Genomic DNA, 12,251 nt, shown 5'->3' with positions numbered 1-12,251 from the left:
GTGTTGACTTTGTATCCTGCTATTTTGCTGAATTCATTTATTTTGTGTGTGTGTGTTTTCTATGCAAGATTATATCATCTGCAAACAGATAATTTTACTTTTTTGCCAATTTGAATACTTACTCCTTTTTCTTGCCTAGTTATTTTATTTTATTTTTTTAATTTGAGCGTGAGAGAGAAAGTGTGAGTGTATGTGAGCAGGGGAGAGGGGCAGAGGGAGAGAGAGAGAATCTTAAGCAGGTTCCACACTCAGTGCTGAGCCTGATGCAGGTGTGGATCCCATGACACTGGAATCATGACCTGAACTGAAATCAAGAGTCACATGCTCAACGCACTGAGCCACCCATGCACTTCTTGCCTAGTTGTTATGATGAGAACTTCTAGTACTTTGTTGAATAGGAGTGGGCATCCTTGCCTTTTTCTGTATCTTAGCCGAAAGGCTTTCAGTTTTTCACTGTTGAATGTGATATTTGCTGTGTGTTTTTTGTATATGGCTTTTTTTTTTGAGGTAGTTTCCTTCTAATCCTGTTTTGTTAGGTGTTTTTTATCATGGAAGGGTATTGAATTTTGTCAGATGCTTTTTCTGTATGTAGACAATCATGTGGTTTTTTCCTTTATTGTGCTTATGTGATGTATCGCATGGTTGATTTTTGTATGTTGAACCATTCATGCATTTCAGAAATGAATCCCTTTGGTCGTAGTGTATAATCCTTTTAATATGCTGCTAATAAATTCTGTTTGTTAGGTTTTTTTTTTAATGTTTATTTTTGAGAGACAGAGAGAGAGAGAGACAGAGTGTGAGTGGGGGAGGGGCAGAGAGAGAGAGAAAGACACAGAATCTGAAGAGGCTCTAGGCTCTGAGCTGTCAGCACAGAGCCAGATGCAGGGCTCAAACTCACAAGCCGTGAGATCATGACCTGAGCTGAAGTCGGACACTTAACCGACTGAGCCACTCAGGCGCCCCGAGTTTGTTAGTATTTTGTTGAGAATTATTACATCAATGTTCATAAGGGATATTAGTCTATAATTTTCTTTCTTTCTTTTTAATGTTTATTTACTTTTGTGAGAGAGAGAGTGGGGAAGGGTCAGAGAGAGACAGAGATACAGAATCTGAAGCAGGCTCCAGGTTCTGAGCTGTCAGCACAGAGCCCAACACGGGGCTCAAACTCATGAACCGTGAGATCATGACCTGAGCCAAAGTCAGACGCTTAACTGACTGAGCCACCTAGGCGCTCTAGTTTTCTTGTAGTGTCTTTGTCTGGCTTTGATATCACGGTAATGCTGGCCTTATAGAATGAGTTGAGAGGTGTTCCTTCCTCTTCAAATTTTTGGGAAAATTTAAAAAAGATTGGTGTTACTCTAAACGTTTTGTTAAGATTCACTAGCGAAGCCATCAGGTCCAGGGCTGTTCTTTGTTGGGAGGTTTTTTTTTTTTAATTGATTCAGTCTCCTGACTAGACAGATCTGTTCAGATTTTCTACACTTTATGGTTTATTCTTGGTAGGTTTTGTGTTTCCAGAAATTTGTCCATTTCATCTAGATTATCTAATTTGTTGGCATATGATTGTTCAAAGTACTCTTATAATCCTTTTTATTTCTGATTTTAGTGGTTTGAGTCTTCTGTTTTTTTCTCAGACCATTTAGCTAAATAAAGGTTTAACTTTTTTGATCTTCTCAAAGAGCCAACTTCTAGTTTTATTAATTTTTCTCTATTGTGTTTTCTGTTTTGTTTATCTCTGCTCTAATCTTTGGTATTTCCTTTCTTCTTGCTTTGGCTTTAGTTTGTTCTTTTTTCTAGTTGCTCAAGTTATAAGGTTAGTTGTTAATTTGAGATCTTTATTGTTTTTTAAATGTCAGTGCTCATAGCTATAAATTTCTCCTTTAGCACTGCTTTTGCTACATCCCATAAATTTAAAAATTATTTTTTTAATGTTTTATTTTATTTTTGAGAGGGAGAGACAGAGTGCGATTAGGGGAGGGGCAGAGAGAGGGAGACACAGAATCGAAAGTAGGCTCCAGCCTCCGAGCGGTAGGCATGGAGCCCAGTGTGGGGCCTGAATTCACGAGCCATGAGATCATGATCTTAAGTCAGACGCTTAACCAACTGAGCCACCCAGGTGCCCCCATCCCATAACTTTTGATAGTTGTGTTTTTGTTTTCATTCATCCCTAAGTATTTTCCAGTTTCCCCTTTGATTTCTTCTTTGATCCATTGGTTGTTTAAAAGTGCTGTTTAGAGGCGCCTGGGTGGCACAGGCAGTTAAGCATCTGACTCTGGGTTTTGGCTCAGGTCATGATCTCACGGTTTGTGGGTTTGAGCCCCCCATTGGGCTACGTGTTGGCAGGGCGGAGCCTGCTTGGGATTCTCTGTTTCCCTCTCTCTTTGCCCCTCCCCTGCTTGAGCTCTCTTTTTCTCTCTTAAATAAATAAATAAATAAATAAATAAATAAATAAATAAATAAATAAATAAATATTTTTAAAAAGTGCTGTTTAATTTCCACAATTTTGTGAATTTTCCAGTTTTCCTTTTGTTACTGATTTCTAACTTTATCCTGTTGTGGTCAAAAAAGTTAATTTGTATGGTATCTGTCTTTTAAAAATCTATTGAGACTTAATTTGTGGCCTCACATATGGTCTATCCTGGTAATTGCCCTATGTGTACTTGAGAAGAATGTTTATAGTGTTGTTGGGTAGAGTGTTTGTTCATATATGTCTGTTAGAGCTAGTTGGTTTATTTTTTAAGTTCTCTGTTTATCTTTTGTTGGCTTGTTCTGTCCATTGTTGTGGGTACGTATTGAAGTCTGCACCTATTAGTATAAAACTGTCTTATTTCTTCCTTCAATTCTGTAGGTTTTGCTTCCTGTATTTTGATGGTCTTTTATTGGGTGTGTAAATATTTATAATAGTTATAGTTGTTGTATTGAGCCTATTATTAATATATGCTCTTTTCTCTTGAAACCTTTTTTATTTTTTTTTTGAAAACTTTTTTGGTTTTAAAGTGTATTTGTTTTATATTAGTGTAGCCACCCTTGTGGGGTGCCTGGGTAGCTCAGTTAGTTAAGTGTCCTACTCTCATTTCTGGCTCAGGTCATGATATCACGGTTTGTGAGTTCGAGCTCTGTGTTGGGCTCCAAGCTGGTAGTATGGAGCCTGCTTGGGATTCTCTGTTTGCTCCTCCCCCACTCACACACCCATGCAGTCTCTCTCTCTCTTTCTCTAAATAAATAAATAAACTTAAAGTTAGAACCTAAAAAAAAAAAAAAGTATACCACTAGCCACCCTTGCTGTCTCTTGGGTACTGTTTGCATGGTGTATTTTTTTCCCTCCTCCTATTTTCAAGTTTGGGTCTTAGGATCTCAGTTGCTTGTAGAGAGCGTATATATAGTTGGACATATGCTTTTATGCATTTTGACAAAAATTGAATCTATTTACACTTAAAAGTAATTATAAATGATATCATTATGCTTATGCTATTTGTTTTCTATATGCCTTATAGTTTTTTGTCCCTCATTTCTTACATTACTGTCTTCTTTTAGGTGATTTTTCCATAGTGAAAATTTTAAATTCTTTTGTCATTTCCTTTTGTGTGTATTTTATGGCTATTTTCTTTGTGGTTCTCATGAGGATTACATTTAACATCATAAAGTTATACTAATTTGAATTTATATTGGTTTAACTTCAGTAACATACATACAAAACTCCTCCTTTTAGCTGTGTCCCCACATCTTTTGATTGTTGGCTGTCACAAAGTTGTATCTTTAAACATTGCATGCCCCCAGAACATAAACTAATAATCCTTTTAGATGCATTAGGCTCTTAATTTATATAGAAATTAAGATTTGAATTACAAACCAAAGTTACAGTAATAACTAGCTTTTACACTAATAATTGTGTTTTTTCCCTTAAAATGTATTAAGTCTCTTAAATCTTGGAGGAAACAAAGGCACAGTTATAGACTTTTTTTTTTTGAATTTTTTACAATGTTACTTATTTTGAGAGAGAGAGAGTGAGCCCCCTTCATGGGGCTCAAACTCATGAACCGTGAGATCATGACCTGAGCTGAAATTAAGAGTCGGGAGCTCAACCAACTGAGCCACCCAGACTCCCCTAAGGGAGTTATTTTAAAGTCTTTGTGTAGTAGATCTGCCATCAGGTCTTTTCCAGGGGCATTTTTTGTTGATTTATTTTTTTTCCTTATGGGCCATACTTTCCTGTTTCTTTAAATGCTTTGTGATTTTTTTGTTGAATGCTGGCCATTTGAATCTAATAATGTGGTAACTCTAGAATCAGATTCCCAGGGTTTTCTGTTTTTGTTATTGTTTTTGGATGTGGAGTGGATTTGATTTTGTATGGTGTCACTGATGATCAGCCTGAGGTGTAAACTTAAGGTATTCTCACTTCTTTTCTGATCCTTTCCCTGGGAATGTGTGGTCCAAGTTTTCTAATGTCCTGATCTTTAATGTCTGGCTCCCCAAAGGGGAATAAAGCAAAAAATGAAGAGGATAAAGGATGCAGGTGCTTCAGATCCCCTGGAAGTTACTTTAGCCAGAGGGGGAGGAGCTTGCAACAGTGGAGGGAGGCACAACAACAGTGGCTGCCTGCCTCTTGGTCTGTACCTCTGTGGTCAGAAGCTGCAATCAGGGGTCAAAGCACAGAGCTTGATATTTGTAGGATAGTCTTTTGCTGGTACTGGCTTCCCCAAAGTGTGTGCAGGCTATTCCAGGAGCAGGTGCACAACTGCCTTCATTGTGGCTGGGGTAGGAGATGGGTAGTTGCTGATGTGCTGAGAGATGAAACTGATATAAGTTAACCTCAATTTACTGTCCAAGGCTTGCCCCAAAAGTTGCAAGCCTTCAACGGACTCCAGAATAGTTACATCAGACAGATTCTGCCAGTCCAATTGTTTTCTAGGTGGGGAGACAGATTCCTGGTGCTTTCTACTCTTGACATTTTCCCAGAATCCTCCTTTTTTTTTTTTTTTTTTTATGCCTAAGCATAATTTCATTGTATGTAAGTACCACATTTTGCTTATCCATTCACCTATCGATGGATGGACACTTGGGCTGCTTCCCTATCTTGGCAGTTGTGAATAGTGCTGCAGTGAACATGGGAGTAAAGAGATCTCTTTGAGATCTGTTTGTATGACTCTTGATTGAAAGTTTTTAAAATCTGACTTCTAGTGGTTATAATTATTGATCTCAGAGTAGCCAACTGCCTGTGCAGTATCTGAAACTTCCAGTGTTGCAGCAAGCACAGTCTTCTTATTTTAGGTTGTGCTTATTTGTTTTTGTTTTCCATTTTGTAAATTTCCTGAAGTGAAGAGATGTCATCTGCTTCATTCTAGGCATGCCAGGCTGCCAAGAAAACAAAAGCAGATGATCGAGGAACAGATGAAAACACTTCGGAGCAGACAATTCTCAATATGATTTCCCAGAGCTCTTCAGACACAACTATCGCAGGTTTAATGAGCATGTCAACTTCTTCTACCACAAGTTCAGTGCCTTCCCTTCCAGCCACTGAAGAGTCATCCAGCAACTTAAGCAATGTGGAGATGTTGCAGGGCGAACGTTGGCTGTCCTCCCAACCCCCTTTTAAACTGGAACCTGCTCAGGGTCATCGGACTAGTGAGAATTTAGCACTTATAGGAGTTGATCATTCTTTGCAACAGGATGGTTCGAATACATTTATTTCCCAGAAGCAAAATAGTAAGAGTGTGCCATCAGCTAAAGTGTCTCTGAAAGAATACCGTGCAAAGCATGCAGAAGAGTTGGCTGCCCAAAAGAGGCAATTAGAGAACATGGAGGCCAATGTGAAGTCACAGTATGCATATGCTGCCCAGAATCTCCTGTCACACCATGATAGCCATTCTTCGGTCATTCTGAAAATGCCTGTAGAGGGCTCAGAAAACCCTGAGCGGCCTTTTCTGGAAAAAGCTGACAAAGCAGCTCTCAAAATGAGAATCCCAGTGGCAAGTGGAGATAAAGCTGCCTCTTCAAAACCAGAGGAGATAAAAATGCGCATTAAAGTCCATGCTGCAGCTGACAAGCACAATTCTGTAGAGGACAGTGTCACAAAGAGCCGAGAGCACAAAGAAAAGCACAAGACCCACCCATCTAATCATCATCATCATCATAATCACCACTCACACAAGCACTCTCACTCACAGCTTCCAGCTGGTACTGGGAACAAACGTCCAGGTGATCCAAAACATAGTAGCCAGACAAGCACCTTAGCACACAAACCCTATAGCTTGTCTAGTTCTTTCTCCTCTTCCAGTTCTACTCGTAAAAGGGGCCCCTCTGAAGAGACTGGAGGGGCAGTGTTTGATCATCCAGCCAAGATTGCCAAGAGTACTAAATCCTCTTCCATAAATTTCCCCTTCCCTCCTCTTCCTACAATGGCCCAGTTGCCTGGGCATAGCTCAGACACAAGTGGCCTTCCCTTTACACAGCCTAGCTGTAAAACTCGAGTTCCTCATATGAAACTGGACAAAGGGCCCACTGGGGCCAATGGTCACAACACAACCCAGACAATAGACTATCAAGATACTGTGAATATGCTTCACTCCCTTCTCAGTGCCCAAGGTGTGCAGCCCACTCAGCCCCCTGCATTTGAATTTGTTCATTCTTATGGTGAATATCTGAATCCACGGGGTGGTGGAATGTCCTCCAGGTCTGGCAATACAGACAAACCCCGGCTCCCACCTTTACCATCAGAACCTCCTCCACCACTTCCACCCCTTCCTAAGTAAAGAAAAAGAAGAGGAGAAAAAAAAACTTCCATAAAAACAACTTTTTTTTTTTTTAACTACTGATTCTGGACTAAGGAAATTACTTCCCTCATGAAATACGTCACCCTTCTTGGACTAGGGAATAAATGAATATTGACATGCAGGTGGGAGGGTGGTAGAGGGGCTTGGTTGTTATATCTACTGCCTCAGAAATTTAACTATTTTATTATAGTTTTTACTGGTATTAGAGAGGTGAGAATGTGTTAAGCTGTGAAGGATTAAGAGTACTTTCTCTGTTCTTGGCCTCTCCACCTCCTAATTAGATCGATTAGAGTTGATGTCTTCCCTCTTCTTGCCAGGACTGAAATATGGAGGGTTGGTTTTATCAAACAGTTGTGGATCCTTTTGGTGTTTAATATTATCAGAAGAGAGGAAGTATTTAAACGTCAAAATCTTTTAAGAGACTTTTAAAAATAATTTAAAGAAAGTAAGTTATCTGTTTAGTTTTTTTTATATCATTGGGGAGGGGATAGGGATTTTGCTGTGTGTATGAGATACATAGCAATGACTCCTGGGGGGTGGGATTGGAGGGTGGGGGGGGTGTAGGGGGGATGGGAGGGTAGGCTTTGGCCTTGAGTTCTGATAGGCTCCGGCCACTTGAAGTGTTGAGACCTTTAAGTGTGTATGTAAGTGTGGGTATGTGCGTTTTTAAGTATGTGTGTTTAAAAATCATGTTTTATCTTTCCCTCCCTGTCCCTCACCATTTTCACTTCCCAACAGTCTACTAGAGAGAACACGGTGTGGCCTTTAGAACATAAAGGAAGGAAGAGGCATGTGTTTAACATGGTATTTTCCCATTTCTTTATGTTGTAATTGACTGGTAGCCTTCTAAATTCTAGTTTGGGCAAGTGTAGCCGGTGGCCTGACTCTGGACTCCATTATAAAAACTTTTACCCCCTTTTTCCTTTTGATGCAGAACAAAGGTGGGGTTGCGGAAGAAGGATTGGAGAGCAAGGCTGGCTTCTGCCCTACAGAATTGGGTGTGTCTTTTTTTCAAGTTGGGCTTTGGGAAAGTGTTCAAGTGAGAGCAGTCTCAGGGTCTCTGAAGGGAAGGGGGATGTGCTGTATATCCTGCCTATGAAAGCCCAGACCATATATGAAAATAGTTCTGGGAGAAGCCATGGAGCTAGAGGATACTGAAAACAATGAAATTGTGATTGGGTATTTTTAGGATATTGTGTTTTAAATTACATTATGAATGTAAGACTTGCTTTTTATCTGTATATCTAAAGGGAAACAGCTGCATCCTTAATTTTTGCAAACCTATATGACTTCAGAGATTAGAGCTTGTGAATTTAACAGTACTGGTGTCATGAGGGTGAGCAAGCCTAGCCCACAGGTACAGATCGTTCATCTTTGGTGGCTTTAGCTTCTAGGCAGAGGTTTTTCAGGTTTCTAAGAATTAAAAAAAAAAATGGATTAGGAGTCCTATTCTTATGGGTGTTTGACTATCCCAGATTTCAGGATAAGTGGTATTCAGGATCCTAGCACTCAGCACTTTTGCTGAGGAAAAAAATTTTTCAAGGGGCTGGAAAGCATTCTAAGCCAAGTTGTGCAACTGAAAATGCCACCAAGCCACAGATTATTTGATGTGATAGTCTTTGGTCTTCATGGTATTTCTTGCTATGGAAAAGATGATGCAATTTGAATTTGTCTTCTTGTTTTTAACGCAGCTTCCTTTACCAAATATTCTTTATAGAGAAATTGAATATTTTTCATTGGAAGTCATAGGGAGACAGGAGTTGTACATGTGCTGCTGCTTGCCAGGAACAGATTGGGGAGAAAACCGAGGCAATTGGAATTGTTGATGCACTGACCTAATGTAGGAAGGAATTTGTACAGTAAACTTTAAGGTGAATTAGTGTCCTGTATCTCTGCATATTTGAACTGTCTAGAGTGCCTGCCATTGCTGTGTAAAATGAGCTCTCTGCTGATCTATAAACCAGTAATACTTTTTGACTTGGAATGTTACTTCGTTTTTACAGATGGCATTTTCCTCTTTCTCCTTGATATTTTCTGTGTTGTGCTATGTAATTGGTAGATTTATGATGTGCTTACTAAATCTAGGCTATTTGTTTAGATTTTGTTTGGTGGAGTCTGCTCTCCTTCCTGACCTTCCCAAAAGTTTATTTAGTTTGGATTTGTGTCTTGGTGGAATTGATCACTGATTTGATTATGAAAATACCTTTTACAGTGTTCAGTTTTTCTCATCAAATGCCACATATTTTCTAATCATATGCACTCCCTTCACCACAGAGGCATACATATCCGTTTGGCCTCCGAGCCGTTCTCCATGGCAGTCTGTAGTTAGTTCCTTAGACCTTTTGTCAGGAGTAAACTAGAAAAAGTGCTTTTTAGAGCCTGAGGGCTGCTTTCTGCTGTGTAGTCTGGCGTTTGCACTAGTAGATCATTGCTGATATAGGTCAGTTTAAAGACTTCTATATTACTGCCTCCTGATACTGTTTTAAGATACCTACAGTGTTTGCTTTTAGATCTGTCCATATGTCATGAATGTCCTATGTGCTCTGCATGAAGCTGCTGGATTTGGGTTAGCAGATGTGCCTGTCAGCTAGCATGCATATTGTTCAAATTAACATAGACTTAGGCTTCAAAGGGTAGTGTGGTTTCTAAACTCTGTGTTTTCTCTATGCTCACACCTTCAAAGGGTGAGAATGGGATTTATACATCCAAAGTTAGTCTAGTTAAACATGGGTTTTTTTTTCTCCTTTTAACCTAGACTATGAAAAGGATAAGTGGTGGTTAAGCAGGCCCGGAGCTTCAAGTTCTATAAATCTCATTACTAAAACCTTGCTTGACTCTCATGTTGGCAAAAACAAACACCTGTGGAATGTCCTTAGGGCTTTTAATCAGATACCTGTGTTGCTGTTGACTGAAGTGAAGCATTAATTTAAAGCTAAATTGGTCTTCTGCAATATCAGTTATGCTTTTTGGGTTTAGAAAATACGTAGGACTTAATCTAAGTTTCTCACTCATGAATCAATGTGTTTCAGTATCTGAGACTCTCAGTTTCTTCTTTTTTTTTTTTTTAAACGATTTTAGTATTTTGATTCAATATATCCTTTGTCATAGTTATGTATTATTGGCTTCACCAAGGTTGATAGAAAAAAAAATTAAAATCTCCAGTTGGAAACAGCAATGGATTAGGGTATAGAAATAAAATCATGGTAACATCAGTGCTTGATTTCCTTAAACTTTTGCTACCTAATTCCCCGTATTGAAAATGTATACCCCTCATACTATGCTTCTGGACAAAGGCAATTAGAGGGATCTTATCCCAGTATGGTAGGATTTTGTGTTTCCCACAGAAACACAGGGACTGTGGGAACTTGGGAACAAGTCACTTCTTTAAAAGGATTATTCTTTGTTGGTAAGTTCTTTTGATACTAATGGTAGGAAAAGGGATATTCTAGAACATCTTGAAGTTGGATACAAATGTTATTCTCTTGGGTTTAGGAGAATTTAAGCAGTCTATGCAACCCCTCACATGGTGAGAAATAAGCCCTCCGCAGTCCCACTAAGCTTTCAGTGACTTCAATACCTCCCCAGATTTCCCATGTTGCTGCTTTTTAACACCCAGCTTTTAACTGAGTTTTGCTCCTGATGGTTTAAGAAATGTTCATGTTCTATCAGAATATCAAGTTTTATTTTGTCGTTTTATTCCTCTGTGGGTGTGAGTTTGAAACAAGCATGGTACTGCAATCCTACCTGATAGAGTGGCCTGGAGTGAGAATTATTTTCTAAGTGGGAGACCCTTCCATTTTAATGTTTCTAAAGTTTTTAATATGAACTTGGCATTGGAAAAGGGAGGGAAAGAAAATGAATGTTTACTAAAAAGCAGTGTCTGCTCTTCCCCTTTGTGAGTGCATATTTATGGTTGAATTCAAAGAAGAGAAAGACTTGGGTTTTCCGTTGCCACGTTAAGCGTGGAGAGGGATGCTTGACAGCATGCTAATTGAAGCCAGAGCAAGTATGTCTCCATCAGGTTATCAGGAACTCTTCAGTCGAATGCTGCGGAACTGATTAGTGGTTGATCACATTGGAAATCGTTGTAAGATGGAAGTGCTGTCTGGGTTAAGCACCCAAAGAAAAGAATGCGGCAGCCTAACTTAGTGTTAACCTAGGTTTCTGGATTTGAAACTGACCTTTCCTTATCCTGTTCCACACACCTGAAACTGTCCGTTTTCTTATCAGACCAAAGAGCAAAGAAGAAAAAAAAAGTAAAATACTTTACCAATCTGTGTCACTCAGGTACAATTTTGTGGTAATATTTTTGTCTGTTTTCTTTGTATTGCTCTTAAGAGTCCTTTCTCAGCATATATTCTGCTGTTGCCTCTGTCCTCCTTGGGGCACCTCAGTTCTGGATGCTACCCCTGGGATCTCTACTGTTGTTATGTGATTGATAGGATGTAAGTGACCATTACAGTAAGGGCTCTTTGTAAAAAAATTCAAAACATTTTTAAAAAATTTAAAAAAGGATGTTGTATACATTTTATAGTCTGGCTATCAGTTTGATATCTTGCTGTCAAGTATGTTTCTCAATATGTATTTATCCATCCCATCAATAAATGTTAATGATAAAACACTTATCTGATTGTTGTTTATGTGTCCTAAGTCTTCAAATTAGTCTTTAACTGTCAACTTATTGTTATGATTACAGTTTTTAGTTTTGGTAGTAGTATGTACTTTCTGACTACACAGGATCCTGTGTGAATTGAGTCCATTGGAAGGACCTAAGATCTGGTGGTCACAGTGAACCCGGTAGTATGGTAGTATGATGTAGTCAGAGGGGGAAAAAACCCTCACTCAATAAAGTATTTTTGGTGGTGCTTGGAAAAATTGATCGTGAATATTCTTTCTGGGACATGTAAAACCACACATATGTAAATTACACATTTAAAGGGAAAGGATTTTATGCTAAAATACTCCCAAATTATAACAAAGTTAGTGGAAGCTATAGTTTAAAAACTAAAAGGCGGGGCCTCCTGGGTGGCTCAGGCTGTTAAACATCGGACTCTTGATTTTGGCTCAGGTCATGATCTCACGGTTTGGGAGTTCAAGCCCCGACTTGGGCTCCACACTGACAGTGGAGAGCCTGTTTGGGACCCTCTCTCTGCCCTTCCCCCACTTACTCACACTCTCTCTCTCTCTCTCTCTCTCTCTCTCAAAAATAAGTAAACTCTACAAGGAAAAAAGATCAATTTAACAGAATGATGTACACTTCTGAAAAAAAAAATCACTTGAGTTCTGGTCATCCTTCCATTTTCTAAAATAAGACAACTTAGGATTTTTGTTTGCTGTACCTCTCCTAAAACTTTTGTGGGAATTGCTGACATTTTAAGAATTCTGGTCTGGTTTGAATGGAAGAGAAGAGAAATAATGTAAGGATGGATGATACTACAAAATCATAAGTTTAGTGATTTCTCTTTGTTAGAGTTACTATCA

General features: G+C 39.0%; 1 protein-coding gene across 2 annotated transcripts in view; it reads left to right on the top strand.

Moving 5' to 3' along the window:
• The window catches only part of CCNT1 (cyclin T1), a 34,916-nt gene extending 23,521 nt beyond the window's left edge, over positions 1-11,395 (top strand). Inside the window, exon 8 of one of the 2 annotated variants that reach the window (XR_006294411.1) lies at positions 5,343-5,456. Coding sequence is in view for 1 of the 2 variants with exons in the window: in XM_043561756.1 (XP_043417691.1) it covers positions 5,343-6,749 (1,407 nt within the window). In the remaining variant the exon portion in view is untranslated. Of the gene's footprint in view, positions 1-5,342 lie in introns of both variants that reach the window. The other variant, XM_043561756.1, reaches the window with a different exon arrangement.
• The last annotated feature ends 856 nt before the right edge of the window (positions 11,396-12,251 follow it).

Source organism: Prionailurus bengalensis, chromosome B4, assembly GCF_016509475.1.
Source record: "Prionailurus bengalensis isolate Pbe53 chromosome B4, Fcat_Pben_1.1_paternal_pri, whole genome shotgun sequence".
In the NCBI taxonomy this organism is placed as follows: domain Eukaryota; kingdom Metazoa; phylum Chordata; class Mammalia; order Carnivora; family Felidae; genus Prionailurus; species Prionailurus bengalensis.
Note: the sequence above shows the minus strand (reverse complement) of the source record. Positions and strands in the feature narration are given on the sequence as shown.